The sequence below is a fragment of the Ranitomeya variabilis genome, chromosome 1 (assembly GCF_051348905.1).
Source record: "Ranitomeya variabilis isolate aRanVar5 chromosome 1, aRanVar5.hap1, whole genome shotgun sequence".
NCBI lineage: Eukaryota > Metazoa > Chordata > Amphibia > Anura > Dendrobatidae > Ranitomeya > Ranitomeya variabilis.
The window spans coordinates 42026520-42048121 of NC_135232.1; the positions used below are offsets into that span (position 1 = coordinate 42026520).

The window sequence follows — 21602 nt, forward strand, 5'->3', positions numbered from 1 at the left end:
CCGCGGTGTATAACATCTGTCCGCTCACCCCCTGGTGTATAACATCTAGCCGCTCACTCCCGCGGTGTATAACATCTGGCCACTCACCCCCTGGTGTTTAACATCTGGCCCTTTGGTGTATAACATCCGGCACCTCATCCCCTGGTGCATAACATCCGGCACCTCACCCCCTGGTGCATAACATCCAGCACCTCACCCCTGGTGCATAACATCCGGCACCTCACCCCTGGTGTATAACATCCGGCACCTCGTCCCCTGGTGTATAACATCCGGCACCTCACCCCCTGGTGCATAACATCTGGCACCTCACCTCCTGGTGTATAACATCCGGCACCTCGCCCCCTGGTGCATAACATCTGGCACCTCACCCCCTGGTGCATAACATCTGGCACCTCGCCCCCTGGTGTATACCACCTGGCACCTCACCCCCTGGTGTATACCATCTGGCACCTCACCCCCTGGTGTATACCATCTGGCACCTCACCCCCTGGTGTATACCATCTGGCACCTCACTCCCTGGTGCATACCATCTGGCACCTCACCCCCTGGTGCATAACATCTGGCACCTCGCCCCCTGGTGTATACCACCTGGCACCTCACCCCCTGGTGTATACCATCTGGCACTTCACCCCCTGGTGTATACCATCTGGCACCTCACCCCCTGGTGTATACCATCTGGCACCTCACCCCCTGGTGTATACCATCTGGCACCTCACCCCCTGGTGTATAACATCTGGCACCTCACCCCCTAGTGTATAACATCTGGCACCTCACCCCCTGCTGTATAACATCTGGCACCTCACCCCCTGGCACCTCACCCCCTGGTGTATAATATCCAGCACTTGGCCCCTTGGTGTATAACATCTGGCACCTCACCCCCTGATGTATAACACTTGGCCCCCTGGTATATAACATCCAGTCCCTCGCACCCCTGGTGTATAACATCTGGCACCTTGCCGCCTAACATATAGGGTATGTGCACACGTACGGAATGCATGCAGAATTTTCCTGACATAAAGCTGAGGTTTTCCGCAGGAATTCTGCATGCGTTTTTTTCGCGTTTTTTGCATTATTTTTTTTTTCGCGGATTTCACGCGGTTTTTTTTTTTGCGGATTTTTTGCGTTTTTTCCCTGACACTCCAAAACAATGGGAAATCTGCAAAAAATCCGCAAAAAGAATGAACATGATGCTTTCTTCTTGCGGAAAAAAACGCATCATGTGCACAAAAATTGTGGAGTGCATTCTAAATGATAGGATGCATATCCAAGCGTTTTTTTTGAGTTTTTATAGCGTTTTTATCACGAAAAAATGTGAAAATTCCTGATCGTGTGCACATACCCATAATCTCCATCTTCCGCCATGCTGTTTGCTTCAACAAACGTGACAAAATTGTTGGCGGTAAAGAGCTCACCGATACAAGCGCTGACCTGTAATAGAAGCCATCTGGGTAACAAGACCGTTCATGACATTTCTTCCCTCCCAATATTCCTCATCTCCTGTGAGTGATATTGTTTAGAAGTGGCAGGAACCGCAGAAACTCGACCCCTAATGTTACAGAGTGGGGTCACTGAGTGCTGAGGAGAAGAGGACAGAAAAGTCACCAATGGTCTGCTGACTCCCAAACTGCAGAGTCCAGACCTCCTCTGGTATAACAAGAGCACAAACACTGCCCCCCCGCCGGACGCTTCATGGCTAAGCAGCTGCATGCACAATGCCGAGAGTCGGATGGAGTGGTGTAAAGCCACCGACACTGGACTCTGGAGGAGACGAGAACTGTGCAGTGATGGATCACACTTCTCTATCTGGCGTCTGATGGACGAGTCTGGGTTTGGTGATTCCAGTAGGACGTTACCCCCCCACTGCACTGTGCCCGCTGTACAGATGGTGGAGGAGGATAAGCCTCGGCATCTTAGTTCCAGGGAACGGGAAATCTTAATCTCCAGCACAAGACATTGTGGACAATTGCAGCTTCCAGCTTTGTAGGAACAGTTTGGGGAAGACCCTTTTCTGTTCCCCAAGACTGTGCCCAGTGCACAAGGTTCATACAGACATGGAGGGGGAAGAACATGAGCGGCCGCACAGAGCCCGGACCTCAGCCACATCCAACACCTATAATGTAGATTATGACCCCAGCTTCTCCCCAACATCAGGGTCTGACCTCACTAAAGCTCTTCTGGATGAAGGAGCAGATATTTCCTTATGACCCCAGCTTCTCCCCAACATCAAGGTCTGACCTCACTAAAGCTCTTCTGGATGAAGGAGCAGATATTTCCACAGACCTCTCCAAAATTTTGTATAAATCCTCGCCAGAAGAGCTGGAGCTGTTATATCTGCAGTGGGGAAGACTCCATAATAATGTCTATGGATGGAGAATGGGAGGGTGGGAAAGCTCCTGCAGGTGGAATATGGAGGGGAGCACAAAAACTATGTAAATAAAAGTATCTACCCATCCATGCACTTATTTATGTATCTTACTTCATATTGGAATATTCCCATCTCAGTAAGTGATAGTACATCATTAGGACATATGATCAATTAATGATCACCGGGGTCCGGCATCTGGGACTCCCACCGATCCTGAAAGGAGTTGCTTCGTTACTGCACCCTCTTCACAATTTTTTCTCATGACCCATTGTACTAACTTCCTCTTCCATCCCTGGTGGTGGCCACTGTACAAGCACATAGCAGTATGGAGGATCCGGTAGGTGAGCATCGTTCTTTTTCACCAACCTGGCCCCATTACAAATAAAAACCGATGGAAACTCCTTAATGGGGTCGCGATGAAGTCTGCAGCCGAGAACAAGAGGAACATAGGCAAGCTCCTAAATGTTCAGAACTGGTTGGGGTTTTAGAAGTTGGACCCCCAACTTTCAATAAGTGATATGAGATGGCAACGTCGCTATATAAAAAATTAAGCAGAGTTCACTATTGGAATGGAGACAGATGATCGGGCGAGTTCCGAAATGTCAGGTGCTATAGGACATTAGATTAGCGGCCACGGCCGGGAGCCCCCGGGGGATCAATGACTTCACATGCCTTGCCATTTGCAGAAGATAGCCCGTCTCGGGAGTGGAATTGCATTAAGGATCACTGGCAATTCTGCCCACTTCTCAGTCCGGACATCTTTGTTTAAACTTTGACTTGGCTTAAATGAAGGAATTAATATTGACAAAAACATCAAGGGACCTAATGAGTTGTTAGTTAAGGCAATAAACATGTCACATTAGAGTCCGCGCAGTAACGAAGTAATTAGCCCGGGCGGAAAAAAAATTAAAAAAAAGCTCTGCTGATTGGAGCCGAGCACTACTTGCTTTTAACCTCTCAGTCCATTATCTGGTACAGGACAAGTGGGGGCCTCGGCTAATGTATATTTTCCAATACGCGTCAGCTCTGCTACACTGGCCAAAGACTGCATTAACCTGCCTTAACAGCTGCGGGTTAATTCGAGGGGGTTTTATCCTTTACGACGTGATGATAGAATGTGCAAACGGGAAAATGCTGAAGGATGATGGAGGGTAATGACAACCCGCGGTGGTGGGACCGGGCCAGGTAGCACTAATCTAAAATGATTACGGGGCTGTAATAATGTAGACGGATGGAGTGCACGCTTATGGTTATTTATTTATGCACGCAGTCCTTTCATAGATCCGGGGGAGGAATATGTCATGGGAAATGGAGTCGTGGCTGCTTGTGGGTGCAAACTGCCGCCCAAGGGGGCCAAGGCGTTGGAGATTGGTGATGAACTGGTTGTGGGGGGAGGAGGATGGCTCCACTGAACTGTAAAGTATGCACTCCGAGGTGACAACTAGAGAGGAAAACTTGAGAAAAAAGAATTAATTCAATCTCTGAAGGAAAAAAGTACAGATGCTGGTTATTGGTAAATCCCACATGGGTTTAACCCCTTAATGACCGCCGAAACGTCTTTTAACTGACCTGAGATATAAGAGAATAGCGTCCCCATACAGGTGACAATCCAGCAGCTGTCGGCTGTCCACTATAGCTGACAACTTGCTGTATCAGCCAGGATCAGTGTTTGCACCGTCCATATCTGTTTAACCCCTTAGATGCTGCTGTCAATAGTGACATTATAAATGGTTATCAGAGTGTGGGGGCTTCCTCTTTATCCCAAATGGTGCCCTCAGATCATGACTGTGTGGTCCTGATGCTTTCCATGGCAATTCATGACCAAATAGCGGCCTTAAAGTCTGACTGCTGTAGTAATCTGTTCAGAAGTTAGCGGCATTTAGGTGGTAAAAATACACAGTTTCATTTCTGTCATGTCACTTTGCATTAATTCCTGAAAATCACCTGAAGGGTTAATAAACTACCTGACAGCAGTTTTCAATATGTCAGGGGGTGCTGTTTTTAAAATGGTATCACTTTCGGGGGTTTCCCAATATATGGGACCCCTAAAGTCACTTCAAACATGGATAGGTCCCTAAAAAAATAAATTTTGTAAATTTCCTTAAAAAAATGAAAAATTGCTGCTACATTATTAAACCTACTAAAAAGCTAACAAAATAAAAAAGCACTTTACAAACGATGCTGATGTAAAGCAGATATGAGGGAAATATTATTTATTAATGTTTTGCTGTGGTATGACCATCTGGATTAAAGGGATAATCATTCAAACTTTGAAAATTGCTAATTTTTTAACATTTTTCTCAAATTTCTGATATTTTTTATAAATAAACACAAAGCATATCAACTTATATTTATCATTATCATAAATTATAATGTGTCGTGAAAAAACAATCTCGAAATCACTGGGATTTGTTGAAGCGTTCCAGAGTTATTACCACCTAAATTGACACTGGTCAGATTTCAAAAAATTTGGCTCCATCACTAAGGGGTTAATATTGCGCTGGCTATCAAACCGAATGCCTAAATCACATAGATGACCACTAGAGACGAGCGAACGGTAAACGTCTCTTGGAAGTCCATTTTTCTATTCGGAGTTCCGGGAGGACGTTCCAACAGAGAGAAACAGAAAGACCCCTTAGTCCTTACAATGACCCTTTTACAGCACTAAAGTTCTGGTCCCCATTCACTCCTTTGCGGTTCGGTACAGTTCTGGTATCCAAACCAAATTTTGGACAAAAGATGAGTCGAACTCGACCATCCACAGGTTCGTTCATCCCTAACAACAACACATCCACTCCATAAAAAATAATTAATACCTCCAAAATTGGGGTACTTGGACCCACCATTTTCCTCTGACCACAAGACCAAAGCCAGATGAGCTGAATAGAGCATATAAGTGTTTGGCACTAGTGAGGATAGCCGAGCGGGCAGCACAGTGCTCTTGGTTTGTGCCATCACCTTCGAATTTAGCAGTGGGGCGCAAACGCAATCAGTCTCTCTGCTCAGCTCTGTTGTAGTAAGGGAAGAGATATAAAAATGATCATCCGTCCAGGTACATATAGAGTACCTGACACCAGGTATTAATTGTCCAGTTTGTGCTCCCATTTTATTTCCACTCCTTCTCTGATTTTTCTATTTCTTTTTTTTTTTTAATTCACCAAACAGTTCCAAAGATATGAGCCTTCTAACCTAGTGCTCCATTTTATGGTCTTTACAAGGGGGCGTGGCTAAGAGAGTAATAATTCTGAACCATCTAAAGACACGCCCCAGAGGATCCCATGAGCCACACCCCCTTGTAAAGACCTGAAAAATTATCACTATAATAAGGCCTGCATCTCTGGAATCGTATAGCGGATTTAAAAAATAAAACTAAAAATGGATAACACAGGAGAAAAGCGGGAATAGAGCAAAAACTACCCATTTTTGACCCATCGATAACTCCTTTTTAAGTAGAAAGGAATACGCCTTTAAAGTGATGACTCCGAGCCTTGTTACCACTGCCTATACAAGCCACAAGCTAAATACCATTTCCACATTTAAAATGCTGCAATACATCTAAAATGTAAAAAGTAGAGATAGAGAACAGGCTACAATAAAATGTTCCTAGTGTTTTATGTATACAGAACTATGTATCACCAAGCCAACAAATAAAAAAAAACAAAAAAAAACAAACCCTCTAATCTGACAAATAAATTATACTTCCCTCTCTCACCGCTTTACTTCTTCATAGATTGGAAGATGAAAAAAGTGTGAGTGCAGGATCAGACTACAAACAGTTTGTGTGTAGTCTGTTACCATGGGGACATAGGTCTGCGTAGGAACTGTACACATGAAAATGATGAGGAGTTTTACCCCCTTCACAAAATCTGCCGTACATATACAGCTCAAGCCGGAAGCGGGTGCTACAGCGGGTTCACAGGGTGAGCGTACCCCATTCCATTTGACCATCAGCATGCCAGTGACGTGATCGCAGCTCGTTGATGGGTTGCTATGACAGCCGGGGGTCCGTAGAAGACCTCCATGCTTGTCATTACGGAACTCCTTATAAAACCCTGCCTATAGTCAGACTTCAAAGACCGTGATTTTCAATATATGCAGCAATACTGCGGCATTAATGTATTTTGTACAAAAAAAAATCAGACAATCGCAGCTTCAAGTCCAATAAGGGGACTATTAAGAACAGCGAAAAGTAAGAAAAAAAAAAGAAAAAAATTAAAAAAAAAAAAAAAATGCACAAAAAAAGTCTGAACTATCAAAATATAAAAAAAACTGTAAACAAACAAAATTAAAAAATGCCACAATTGTTTTTTTGGTCGCTGAAATTCCATAAAAAATGCTGCAACAAGCGATCAAAATGTCACATCTATCCTAAAATGGTATCAATAAAAAATTTGTCTCACCCCGCCAAAAAAAAAAAACGTTACAGGTCTCGGAAAATAGCGAAACAACCTCATTTTTTAATTTTTTTTTTTTTCACAACTAAAATAATAATAATAAAAAAAAATGGACATGTTTGATATCACCGTATCCATACTGATGAGCAGAATCATATTGTGAGGGAATCTTTACCATAAATTGTACAGTGTAAAAACAATTCCCAAAAAACAATGTCAGAGTTGCGTTTTTTTTTTTTCTTCTTCACAATTCCTCCCCACTTGGAATATTTTTCCCGTTTTCCCGTAAATATTCTAATTTTTCACGATTAAACAATTCTGGGGCATTTTTTATTTATTTTTTTTTTTTATTTTTATTATTTTGTGCTGTGTCATTCCTCTGTTATTCCCCTTAGACATATGAATCTGAATAGGTTGACAAATGGATGTTACTAGAAGGGGAGTTGTCTCTATACACTTTGGCACACCCAGTTGTCAATTTATTCCTAATTATCCAGGGAGAGTAACAAAAGAATATAACATAGGAGCGATTACAAAAGATGACTCAGAAGTGAAATTACATAGAAAGTACAAGCATTTACCAAAACAGACATAAATTAGACCCCCAAGGGTGGAATGACCGCAGTCAGGCCTGTGCGGGTGAGGGGCCCACTGGCGCAAGCTTCAACTGGATGTGCATCCTTGGGCGCACATTCAGCTGAAGTGTTTTGCGGCGCACGGATCCGTCGGTTCTGGGTGCGGCAATACATGCTGCCGGTGAATTAGAGGCCAGCGGCTGATATCGGCGTGCACGTGACTGGGGCCCATGGTGGTGACGTCATACGTTACCGTTGCTTGCAAGTTGAAGTCAGCTGCCAGTTTCAGAAGGGGACGCCTCGTGGTCAGGGAGTGGAGGGAAGGCGAGTGTATACGGGTTGTTTTTTTTTTTTTTTATATGCATTAAAGAACAGCGACAGAATGAGGGGAATAAACCAGGATAGGGGATATGTGTACCAGGAAGGGGGATATACATATACCAGGATGGGGAACATACATACCAGGATGGGGGATATGTGTACCAGGATGGGGAACATATATACCAGGATGGGGGATATGTGTACCAGGATGGGGAACATACATATACCAGGATGGGGAACATACATACCAGGATGGGGAACATACATACCAGGATGGGGAACATACATACCAGGATGGGGAACATACATACCAGGATGGGGAACATACATACCAGGATGGGGAACATACATACCAGGATGGGGAACATACATACCAGGATGGGGAACATACATACCAGGATGGGGAACATACATACCAGGATGGGGAACATACATACCAGGATGGGGAACATATATACCAGGATGGGGAACATACATACCAGGATGGGGAACATATATACCAGGATGGGGAACACACATACCAGGATGGGGAACATACATACCAGGATGGGGAACATACATACCAGGATGGGGAACATACATACCAGGATGGGGAATATGTATACCAGGATGGGGAACATGTATACCAGGATGGGGAACATACATACCAGGATGGGGAACATACATACCAGGATGGGGAATATGTATACTAGGATGGGGAATATGTATACCAGGATGGGGAACATGTATACCAGGATGGGGAATATGTATACCAGGATGGGGAACATACATATACAAGGATGGGGAACTTACATATACAAGGATGGGGAACTTACATATACAAGGATGGGGAACATACATATACAAGGATGGGGAACTTACATATACAAGGATGGGGAACTTACATATACAAGGATGGGGAACTTACATATACAAGGATGGGGAACATACATATACCAGGATGGGGAACTTACATATACAAGGATGGGGAATATATATAATACCAGGATGGGGAACATACATATACAAGGATGGGGAACATATATAATACCAGGATGGGGAACATATATAATATACCAGGTTGGGGAACATATATAACACCAGGATGGGAACATATATAATACCAGGATGGGGAACATATATAATACTAGGATGGGGAACATATATAATACCAGGATGGGGGATATATACCTGGATGGGGCCAAGTTGTGGATCATATATACCAGTAAGGGGCCCAAGATGGGGACATTGCTACATCATGGGGGAGAATGTGCACCTTGTATGACCTTAAGGATTTAGAATGCTACAAGGGCCCATACAGCTGACCAACATGTGGTGGGAGGGAACATGGTCCAAATCTAGCACCGGGACCCATCGGACTCCAGTTATGCCACTGATAGACCCTAGATCTCAAATTAGAGCAAATTAAAACAAAAAAATCAAACCCCAGAATGAATTCAAGAAAAAAAAAAAAGGTTGGGAAGCAAGTTTTTGCAACAGTTGAAAAGCCACAAGTTGTAGCCTCCAGCTTCACACCGACAAGGATGCAGGGAGCACAGAAACCATTGCTCTATAACCAATATTATCAATATAATAATTAATCATGATAAAGGTTTTGTAACCCGCCAGAATGAAAAAAGCAAATTTACAGAACCTCCACCGCAAAATGAAAAAAAAAAAAAAAAAGACTGTAATGTTGCAGCTGCGGTTTTCTCCTGTAAGAGCGGAACAACTAACAATGCAATATTTCTTTCTTTCAACATCTGAGAGTAGAAAATCAAAACTGAAAGCAAGATCAATTCCTTTCTGAGGCCGTAAATGAGCTTTACATCACATTTATTTCATTATATAGAAGGAACATCCTTGTATTTGGCCTTATCAATCAGCTGTGGCATTAATTCTCCCGACCTAATATTGTCCAGGTCCTCTCGTTCTGCAGGAACAGCTGTGACCCGTCCTGGCCTGGGATCCACACAACCTCTTGATGGTTTCCGGAGGTATCAAGCACCAAGACGTTAGCAGCAGCAGATCCTTTATGTCCCGGTACGGTAATTGCTTAGTGCGACCTCAATAAATCGGACTTATTTTTCCGCACATCGAACAGATGATCGATCGGATTGAGATCTGGGGAACTTGGAGACAAGTCAGTCGTCATCATCATGATCTCTGTCATGTTCCTCCATTCTTGGGATAGTTATTTGCAGTGTGGCCTGGACATTATCGGCCCGAAAAGGGCACTGGTATTGGATTATCCAACCGCCATGGAGGAGGCACTTGGTCTCTACAACGCTTAAAGGGGCTGTCCGGCCATGGGTACATGTGTGCACCGCGCGCTGTCAAGATTCTCCGATGCTGGGAGCAGGCGGTCATGTAACCACAGGTATTCCATCTGTATACTACTGGCCACATTCCCACTAGATGTGTCCGGTCTTGCTCAATTCACTTTTAGTTGGCATGTGACCATGTATGCAAATCTTGTACTTGCGGTCGTGAGCCCGGCCACTCTAGGCACCGGAGAAACGTCACAGCGCACCAGCTCTACGTACAGGATTGCATACAGGAACCCCAAGACTGCACAACCCTTTAAGTAGACGATTCGCAAGGTTTCCCAGCAGAACGTTGCCCCAACACACTACCTTTGCTGGTTTTCTTCTTTCCGTATTTCATCTCTGTGACATTTCTTAATAGCCTCACATGCACCCGAACCTTCAGATGACGTAAAACATGTTTCTTTAGACCAGTCCACATTCGTCCGTTTCTCCATGGATCAGTTGTGATGCTCACGTGACAATTGTAGGTGGTTTTGGTAACTTAACAGGGGTCAATATGGAAACTCTGTCCTGTCTATAGCTACAAACGGTGAAAACATTGAAAAAATACTTTCAGCCAAAGAACAAACGTTTTGCTCGATCATGGGTGGTCTGCTGTCCTGGGCACGTTGGACTTTGTAGTGAGTCACACCGGAGGAGAAGACATGTTTACTCATCACTCTCTGCAGCACGTGGCGGCCCAGCTCTTTGATCGGTGGTTTCTACGGTCAGAACTGCTGTGAATCATGGACACTTTACACTAATGGCGATTACAGGTGACCGGGGCACATCAGATATTTTATGATCTGACCTGTGGCAAAGGTGGCATCTTAGGAAAGTGCCGTGTTTACAGTCACTGGGCGCTCTACCATACAATGCTTGATTCCCTCCAACGTGAAGCATTATGTCTTCCTCCTGGGCAGCCCTTCCATCAATCTTAATTATTGCACATTAATATATACATGACGGGTCAAGGCGTTGGAATAAGAGAACTTTGCAGAAGATGTAGGAGATTCATTGATTTATTGCTGCAGGATGAGTCACCGAGTGACTGTCAGAGCGGCGGTCAGCGTCATTTTTCTTATCTACGCACCTTCTGTCGACTGCAACGGGTGGCGGCATTGTCCGTGACATAGAGATAAGACATCATGCCAGGGATAGTCAAGGGACCTCCGTTCTACAAATCCATGCACAAAACCTACGAATCGCTACTAGCTATGTTTCATGTTGCGATAGGTTTGGGATTATGAAGGTGTCAACTTAAGCCACAGAAAAAAAATACGTTAGTTTCCACTGCAAAATCTTCTGTGGATTTCACCCTGTGCATTACAAAGAGTGAAAAGCGCCATGAAAATCAACGGAAAGAACCAAAAAGATGCAGTCTTAGGCTGGGGTCACACTTGGCGTAAGACAATACGCCACGTATTATACGTCCGTACTACGGCCGTAATACGGAGAAATGTTCCCAAAATAGTGATCCGTAGTCAGGGTGTGTCAGCGTATTTTGCGCATGGCATCCTCCGTATGTAATCCGTATGGCATCCGTACTGCGAGATTTTCGCGCAGGCTTGCAAAACCGACATCTAATGGATTTATGTGCTCAAATGTTAGGGAAAACATATATACAGTATATATATATATATATATATATATATATATATATATATATATATATATATATGTCATTGAGACACATATATATTCTGTATTTAGATTTCATTCAGCGCGATATCTGTGAAAAGTCGGTAATTCAATTGCCGGCTTTTCATTTCTCCTGCACAAACCCGACATGATATGAGACATGATTACATACAGTAAACCATCTCATATCCCCTTTTTTTTTTTTTTTGCATATTCAACACTACTAATGTTAGTAGTGTGTATGTGCAAAATTTCAGCGCTGTAGCTGCTGAAATAAAGGGTTAAATGGCGGAAAAAAATTGGCGTGGGCTCCCGCGCAATTTTCTCCGCCAGAGTGGTAAAGCCAGTGACTGACGGCAGATATTAATAGCCAGGAGAGGGACCATGGTTATTGGCCCCCCCTGGCTAAAAACATCTGCCCCCAGCCACCCCAGAAAAGGCACATCTGGAAGATGCGCCTATTCTGGCACTTGGCCACTCTCTTCCCACTCCCTGTAGCGGTGGGATATGGGGTAATGAAGGGTTAATGCCACCTTGCTATTGTAAGGTGACATTAAGCCAGATTAATAATGGAGAGGCGTCAATTATGACACCTATCCATTATTAATCCAATTGTTGGAAAGGGTTAAAAAACACACACACATGATTTAAAAGTAGTTTAATGAAATAAACACAGCGGTTGTTGTAATAATTTATTGTTCTCTCAATCCATCAGGAACACCCTCGCTTGGCAAAATAATAAAATGGCTAAAATTAAAATCTGCAGTGTGTGAATTTACTCCAAGGAATTGTGCATAAGGGACGCATTTGCTAAGGAAAATGATGCTTAACTGTGTGGGTATCGCTGTGAATTCTGTGCACATAATTGACGGCATGCTGTTCATATCTGGTGGTCTTAGTGGTCCACTCACCTCCCCAATCTCCGGAAGTGTCAACATCCAAACACATCAGTGATGGACAAAAATGGGCATCTATGAAAAGCTGCACAGATATCATTATGACTGTGCAGAGTGTTTTATGATTGTTCAGCCTGGTCATTATGGAAACCGTCCGTGAGGTCTTCAAGAAATCCCGCTAGTGCTGAACCAAACACTATAGTATCCAGAATTTGTAGGACGCGAGGAGGATCGGGGGACACCCATTGTGGAGTTATTTGATATGCAATCCACATTTTTCAGAGATTTATGGAGACGCCATGAATGTCAAAAGTTAGAAACACCCTTTCAAGCCTACGCAACTAAAATTGTGGGGAGCAGCAGAGTGAAGGTGGTAAAAACGCACACAGATGGTGCTGAAACTATCAACTGTTTCCTCTCTTCCAAGAGCTGGAATCACATTTACACAGCTCAGTACTTATTTATAATTCACACCATGCTGCTGATCATTCTGGAAATGTCCTACATAGAGACAGAAAAGCAAGAATCCTCATTTCTGTGTGAGCTGTGTATGGTAAACATCATAGAAGCCAGTCTGCACCCACCAGCTCAGAGACAACCGAAAATTAGAGCAAAGGGGTAAAATGCAGTAATTAAGTTATATTAAGGCAAAATCGTGATATTTCTCATGTACACGCACAACAGCGTATTCTGAACAGTCAGTTGGGTACATTTTATATATGAAGTGAAACACACACTTTTCCAAATACACACAGATAGCTACGTAGCCAAAATCTCAAAACTTTAGGAACAAAATTTTACCATCATACCCTACAAGATTGGTAGGCAGTCACCCACGTAGGGGTAGAGATGTCCTCTTCGAACTTGTGATTATTTCGACATCACACAGTAAAACTAAAGCGTCCCTGTTCTGTAAATAGACATCTCTCTGTCGTTTATCCTGAACTCTGACTCGGTGTAAAGTCATTTTCAACCAGTGTTTAGTTTACATAGAAAAATGTCAGAGTCGTCGGAGGGGCCGAGCCGCGCTCCCCGAACTATATCCTCAGACAATGATGTTATGACACATGTGAACTGCAATCAGCGGCTGTCAATCAACCCCCACGAGTGAGAACAAACAGCGGAGACTTCTATAGCTTTCCGCATCTTGTGAGCCGGGGAGATTAGAAATGTCAGGACGCTCCATTTAATCCGCACAACTTTATGAGCTTGAAATTAAAAGGGCGAGTGGCGCAGATAAAGAAAGGCTGCCGACCTCTCAAAGCCTAGGCTACCACGGTGCTACTGATGGAAAGATCAGGAGATTCGGCCAAGTCCTTGGCTCCCTAATGAGCACAACTATGCCTTCAGGTAAAGCTTGAAAAAAACATTCCAGCCATGATATTCCGAGATGTTCACTCCTTGAGCTGGGAGGAGAGGAGGAAATGGAGTGGAGGACTAAAAAATGGAGGTTTATGGTATTGGGCAGGCCCGGACTGGCCCACAGGAGAATCTTCCGGTAGGCCACCTATGAGCAGCACTTGGCACAATATACTTGAATCACGACGTACAGACAAAGGCGGCATCTTATTCATTTAACAATCATTTAAAAAAATTGTTATTTACTGATCATCTCGCCTCCTCAAAAGAGGGAACAAAAAGTTTTAAGAAAAGTTAAATGAAATCCCCCAAACACTCTCACCCTGATGACAGTAAACAAAACAAGACTTCTCACAGCTCTATTGACTGAACAATAAAAAGTGATGGGTCTCAAAATACGGTGAAAAAAATTATACTTATCTTTTTTTTAAGCTTATTTATTTTTCAAAGGTATTTCTGTAACCGTCCTGATCCAAAAAATCAAAAAGTTACCAGGTCATTTTTTCTGCGCAGTGAAATCCATAACAACAAAATTCAGAAACAAAATAGCATAATTGCTGTTTTTTTTACCCATTTCATCCCAGAAAAAATAATTAAAAATACTTAAATAATAAAAAAAATAACAAATAAAAATAAAAATTATAATTTGCCCGGCTTTCAATACATTTTGTTATATATTAAATGGTGCCATGTAAAATAAAACACATGTCAACAAATAAACAAAGTTATGTCTTTAGGGTGGCAGAGATAAAAAACTTGGTCCTCAAACAGTTCTGGAATGACTGCTATGTTGATGATGTGGAATTATTACATATCAGCTATCAAAACTCTCTCCTGCCTCCTATCATTGGAGGTGAGGGAGTGGGGGTGTCTAAAAATCCAGTATGCAGGATCTATGCATCTCCACCAATTATGTATACAGTTCACCGGCCAGCCCATACTACTTACATGTATGTCGAGCAAGCGAGTAATTGGATCCACCACTGGTTAGTCCAAATCCCTCTGGAATCTGGCTGGAACTTCGTGGCCGGGTTAGCAGTTTGGGCGGCTCTATTTCAGCTCCGAATTCGGCCCCGATCACACCTAGGAGGACTATGGCTGTAGCTTGCTTCCGTCTTTCTTCGTATGAAGTGGATATTTTCTTCACGGGCGGAATATTAGAGAGACAACCTGCAGAGAAATGGAACATACGATGAGAAGGTCAGAACAGGAAAATTAATTCTAAGACATTTTGATATCCAATATCTCACTGGTCCGTCCAAAGAAGGTAATTTGTGAATCGGTAAGAAAGGAGTCCTCAAACTGATGATTTGCCACTACTTGTTGATCAGTGGTGGTCTAACTCTTGAGAGCAGCACAATCCCACCGTCCCTTTCAATATTTCATCATTCTTTGCAGCAGACAGATACATAGATTTCATAGATAGCCAGTCGAGAACAAGAAAGAAGGCGAATGCATAAATTTGGGCACACCTATTAGATAGCCAGTCAGCTATGACAGACAGATATCAAATAGATCGATACTCTGCTTTCGTCACTGTTGATCACTTCCTCTTACTACAGGTCCCTTGGCATTAATGATTTTGCCCTCTCATGGATCTCCTCATACCTCACTAACTGCACATTTAGCATCTCCCATTCCCATATGACCTCCTCTTTCCACCCTCTCTCTATTGGTGTCCATCAAGACTCAATCCTGCAACCCCTACTCTTCTCCATCTATACCTGTAGCCTAGAACAACTCAAAGTTCCATAGCTTCCAGTACCACCTATACACAGCAGTCCAGACAGTCATTTCATCCTCCTTTTCATCACAATTCCTAAAGTCCAATGTAGCCAAAACCCAAACACACCTTTCCTCTATCTCACTCAATCACCTACATCACACTTTCCCCTACACTGGAAGTTCCCGGCCTTCGAGTAACCCTTGACTCTGCCTTGTCCTTCAATTGCATATCCAAGCTCTTACCACCTCATGTCACCACAAACTCAAAAATATTTCCAGAATTTGTCCTTTCCTCAACCCTGATTCAACAAAAATGTTAGCATATGCCCTCATCATTTCTCGCCTCAACTACTGCAATGTCCTCCTCTGTGGCCTCCCAGCTAACACTCATTTCTCCAGGCCATCCTTAACTCTACTGTCCGATTAATCCACGTTGCTATTCCACCACCTCTACCCACTGACAATTACTTCACTGATTTCCATTTCCCCAACGAATCCAGTTTAAACAACTAACAATGACTTACATGGTCGCCCACAATCTGTCACTAACCTATATCTCTAAACTAAGATTTTGATATCTTCCCACACGTAATGTCTGGTCCTGACAAGACCTCCATCTCTCTTCCGAGCAATTTTTTTCAAGACATCTCCCATCCTCTGGAATTCAGTGCCTCATCTCTTTGATTTGTCTCTCACATCTGGAGCATTCAGACACAACCTGAAAACTCATCTCATCTGGAAATACCACAGCCTACAAAGACCCCACTGCCACCTCACCACAATCGGAACCAGAGCTCCTACCCCATTACCCTGTATCCACCTATTACAAGCCTAAATGCAAGGCACTTCCATTAATGAACAAATAAATTCTATAAAGACAAGGAAGCTTATGCCAATTAAAATAAATATATTTTTATTAGGTTAAAAAACCTTAGACAAAATAAATAAATCAAGGGAGATACAGATGCAGAATATGCTGCCTGCACTGAAAATATACTGAAGCCTAAAAGATGTGTAACATGAGGCATATATTTAGAACCTACTTAGTAACATACAAAAATACAAATTCAAATAATATAATGCAATAGCAAAATACAGAAAAATTGCTGAGACCGAGGTCTCTGTTACCCCCCAGGAAGAAGCATCACACGAAACGCGCGTCGGGGCTCTGCGCTATACTGCCAGGTAATATACACTTTTCAGCCTACTGCACTAGAGACACTTTACTTTTTGCGCTTTACACATATATACATCCGCTGTGTCCACCGCTTTATATAGGAGCCATTATTGTTTACCTATTTGGTCATACTGGGTCACTGAGCCCTGTATGGACTTTACATCTTATATTTATTTTTACGTGGTTACTATAAACAGTCCCTGTATCTACATTTCTAGCCTTATATCTGTGGACATCAGACTTTACATTGCATTGCTGCTACTTTGTCTCTTATGCCTTCATACTGCCATTTTGTGGTATGAATCCGTACACGTCAGTGGATATGCACATGAACTTTCTGGCCTTTTTATGATTTTTATGCATCCTCAATTAAGACCTCGGTCTCTGCAATTTTTCTGTATTTTGCTATTGCATTATATTATTTGAATAAGTATGTGAATTTGTATTTTTGTATGTTACTAAGTAGGTTCTGAATATATGCCTCATGATACACATCTTTTAGGCTTCAGTATATTTCCAGTGCAGGCAGCATATTGTGCATCTGTATCTCCCTTGATTGATTTAGTTATTTTCTCTAAGGTTTTAAATCTTTTTTGACCTAATAAAAATATATTTGTTTTAATTGGCATAAGCTTCCTTGTCGTTATAGGATTTATTTGCCCATTACCCTGTAGATTATAAGCCCAGGAGCACAGGGTCCTCTCCCCCTCTGTGCCGATTTGTCACTGCTTACTGTATTTTATATATGTGTTACATGTACAATGTCTTGAGAAAGTATTTTTTGTGTTTTGCCACACCTCAATCTGGAAATTCAGTTTTTTGGGGAGGATTTTCATCAACTCAAGTAAGGCTACTTTCACACTTGCGTTTTTAGCAATCCGTCGTTTTGGGAAAAAAACGGATCCTGCAAATGTGCTTGCAGGATGCGTTTTTTCCCCATAGACTTGTATTAGCGACGGATCGCGACGGATGGCCACACGTTGCGTCCGTCATGCAACGGATCCGTCGTGTTTTGGCGGACCGTCGGCACGAAAAAAATGTTCAAGTGAACGTTTTTTTGTCCGTCGCGTCCGAAACTCCGCCCCCTCATCCCCGGACTTTAGACTGGGCAGCGAATGCGTTGAAAAACTGCATCCGCTGCCCACGTCGTGCATAATTTTCACAACGTGCATCGGTACGTCGGCCCGACGCATAGCGACGGACCAGTACCGACGCTAGTGTGAAAGTAACCTAAGGGACATGCCTTTAACTGTGAACATTTGGTTTTCCAAATAGGACAAAATAACATTTCTCATAGGCTCGGACCATTTTCCCTGTCCCTGCTGCCGAAAAACATTCACACAGCATGATGCTGCCAACACCATGTTTCACTGTGGGAATGGTGTTCTTGGAGTGATGGGCTATATTGGTTTTGCGCCATAGTGTTTACCATGGTGGCCCAAAAATCCAGTTTTGGTCACATCTGACAACAGCACCTTCCTCCATACATTTGGGGAGTCTCCCACATGTCTTTTGACAAACTCAAAACGAGCCTTACAATTTGTGTATAAGTAAAGGCTTTTTTCTGCCCACTCTTCCATTAAGACCACCTTCTATGGAGTGTACGGCTTATTGTGGTCATATGGACAGATATTCCAGTCTCTGCTTGGGAACTCTGCAGCTCCTTCAGGGTTACCTTTGGTCTCTGTTCTGCCTCTCTGATTATTGCCCTCCTTGCCCAGTGTGAGACAGTGTGGGAAATCATATGCGAAGGATGTTATGTATCCCCTATCATGAGCACAGAGGCATAATAAACCTGCTGCAGTGGGTTCAATATACCGCACCATAAAATCAATTGCATCATATATATATTTATGAAATGAAAATATAAATTGGCCAACTCTTGTGAGCCCATCAGCCATGACAAAGTGACTACTCTTTGATGGAACATTTCTTATTAGACAAGCCTCACCTGGGTCAAAAGTCTACAAATGTAAAATGCAAATAGGATTCAGAACTAATTAAAAAGAGCTCTAAGACCCTCATACACATTAGACCAAAGTTGGCCAAACCTGCTGATATCAACGGATTAGGCCGACAGTTTAATGTGATTTTTTTTTCTTTCATACAAGTTTGCTATGATGCCATTTTCCGAAACCCGTAGCAATTTGATTTTTCGAGATCTGGGTCAGACTGCAGATTCTTTTGTTCGCTAAGAGAAAAGTCGCTCCTGTGTATGGGAGAGTCCTATCCAAGACAAAAGTGGGACTCATCGATGAAGAGGATAAACCTCCATTACAGCCTCCAGTGTCGATCTAGAAACGAAGTGGACAATGCCATAAAAAGGTCTTCAAGAGGGAATGTCACACCATTTCTACTCCTGGGACTGTGAGGTGGCATAATGTTCAGTTGCTGGACCCCTGTAGTCTTCATTTCAGGTACACCAACAGCTCGGTGTTACATTGATTTGGTGGTGGAATTTCTCCAAAGTGTCCTAGGAGTCGCTTCTCAACATGACAACACCAGGCCGAATATTGATTGTGTTACTCTGAGCAGCCTTTGTGGCCTAAACATGCTCCCATGGCTGCAGTGTCTCCAGACTTGTCTCCCATCAAGCACCCCTGGACTTCATTGTTCGGTGATTTCACAGGAGCTGCCAGCAGCGGATCTTGATGATTTGCCCAAGTATATTCAGCAGCAAACGAATATTAATAACCTCATTCATAGCAGCCCAGTCTGCAAGTGATGGGATTTCTGCATGTAGAGTTCAGGATGCTACCTTTTTTTTTATCATTTGCAGATCATTAACAGGTATCCATCCGGTGATTTCCAAAATTTCATGACTTTTCCTTCTTAGTGTCGCAATTACAATGTTATGGGGTGTATAAGCAAACAATGTATATATTATTCACAAATTGGCCTTTCATGTGTGACCACTAGCCATGACAAGGTGAATTGTTCTTTCCGCAGAAGCTACATTCAAGAAGCTGCAGGAATTTCTAGCAAGTACTGCTTGTGTACTGCATGTGACAACAATCTCCCGTATTTTTCATACGTCTGGCCTGTGGGGTAGGAAAGTATGACAGACACCTTTTCTTACAACGAAAAAAAACAAGCCCGTTTATGTTTTGCCAAAATGCAAGTCCAACAATGCACATCACCAAAAGAACACCATACCCACAGTGAAGCATGATGGAGGAAGCATTATGATTTGAGGCTGTTTTTGGCAGCTGGAACTGGGGCTTTAGTCAAGGTGTAGGAAATTATGAACAGTTTCAAATATCCATTTTGAAAAAAAATCTACAGGTCTCTGCTAAGAAGCTGAAGATGAAGAGGAATTTCACCTTTCAGCAAGACAACGACTCTAAGCGATCTCCAAATCAGAAAAAGTCTGGCTTCCCCAGTAGAAGATCAGAGTTTTGGAACAACCCAGATGTGAATTCAAGTGACAATCTGTGGGTGACCTGAAGAGGGCGCTGTACCCAGAAGATGCTCCTGCAATCTGACAGATGTGGAGCTACAGCAAGGTAAAGTTGGCAAAGATTGCCAATTCTAGATGTGCCATGTGCTGATAGACTCCCACCCAAAAAGACTGAATGTGGTCATAAATTCAAAAGGGGGCTTCAACAATGTATTAGTGTGAGGGTGTGCATATTTATGCAACCACATTATTTTATTTTTATTTTTCCACGCAAAACGATTTCAGTTAATTTTTTAATTGAACTGTACAGATTATAGGAAGCATTAAAGATGAAAAAAAGCTCTGAAATGATTCTTATTCGTAGGATTGGTTTACATGACAAAAACCTGGCAGTTTTTAGACTTTTTATGTCTATTGTGGGTCTTTGTGCTTACAGAGGCTGTTGCATTGTTTGGTTGTACATTGTATTCGTAGCAGCTTGTACTTGTTCACACTTGCTTTATTCTGTAAGGAGGTGCAGGACACCTTGAGCTGTATATAGGTCACAGTTCTGCAGAGCATCTTTCCATTTAGGTTTGTCCTTCCACCCCTCGGCCCATGATCTGATTAGAGGCCGCTCCTTGGTAGAGGCTGGACACAGGAGGCTGGCGTGGTGCCCTTCCCCCAGTCCCAGTGAGCGCCATGATGGCCGATAACAATAGTTCTGAGCGGAGCTCCATTGTGCGGAGCACTGATTGTTCTGTCAGCTGACCTCTGCACAAGGGGAATTGCTAAGCACGGCCTGTTCGCTGGCTGACAGATGAATGATCTCAGCTCCAAGTACGTTCACCAGAGCGGCCGCTCAGTCCAGGTGCTCAGACGCACAGCCTGGTGTGACATCTTAGATCAAGATGAATTGGCGCAAACTCCTGATCCAAGATTGTTTTATACCATTTAATTTAGTTTCTTCCCTTGCTTGGATGAGCACAGCTCTGGTTATGGATTTCTATTCTAATGTAGTGAAGCAGGCACTGAAAGAAGCCAATGAAGCAGATGCTGGCGTAGGGGGACTGCGGGGAAACTGATCAATAGGCGAGCACTGACCCTATGTGCTCCGCCACTACAATTGCCACTGCCTCTACACCGAGAAATAACACATGTGCAGCTTCCAGTAGGAAATGGACCAGCAGGCGACACTGGCCGGCCCTCCCTGCTGACTGCCCCCGCAGCACTTATTTATATATTTATCCTCAGGCTTACAGCGAGAAAGGAAAATCATCAGGAGAGGCCAGAAAAATACAGGCAGAAAGCAGAAGCCAACATCTATCCTCTGCTCATACACCTCCATCTATGTATTTATCACTCTCATATCTAGCTACCCCTCTATTCATTCATATATCTATCTCATATCTATACGTCTGTCTGTCTCATATCCATCTCGTGCCCGACCGTCCGTCTCATATCTATCTCATGTCCATCTGT

At 43.2% G+C, this 21602-nt stretch overlaps 1 protein-coding gene across 6 annotated transcripts in view; it reads right to left on the minus strand.

Moving 5' to 3' along the window:
• The window catches only part of WDR7 (WD repeat domain 7), a 383582-nt gene that overhangs the window by 145001 nt on the left and 216979 nt on the right, over positions 1-21602 (minus strand). For all 6 annotated transcript variants that reach the window (XM_077282600.1, XM_077282585.1, XM_077282579.1 and 3 more), the window contains one exon: positions 14788-15009. In XM_077282600.1, coding sequence (XP_077138715.1) covers positions 14788-15009 — 222 coding nt within the window. The remainder of the gene's footprint in view (positions 1-14787; positions 15010-21602) is intronic.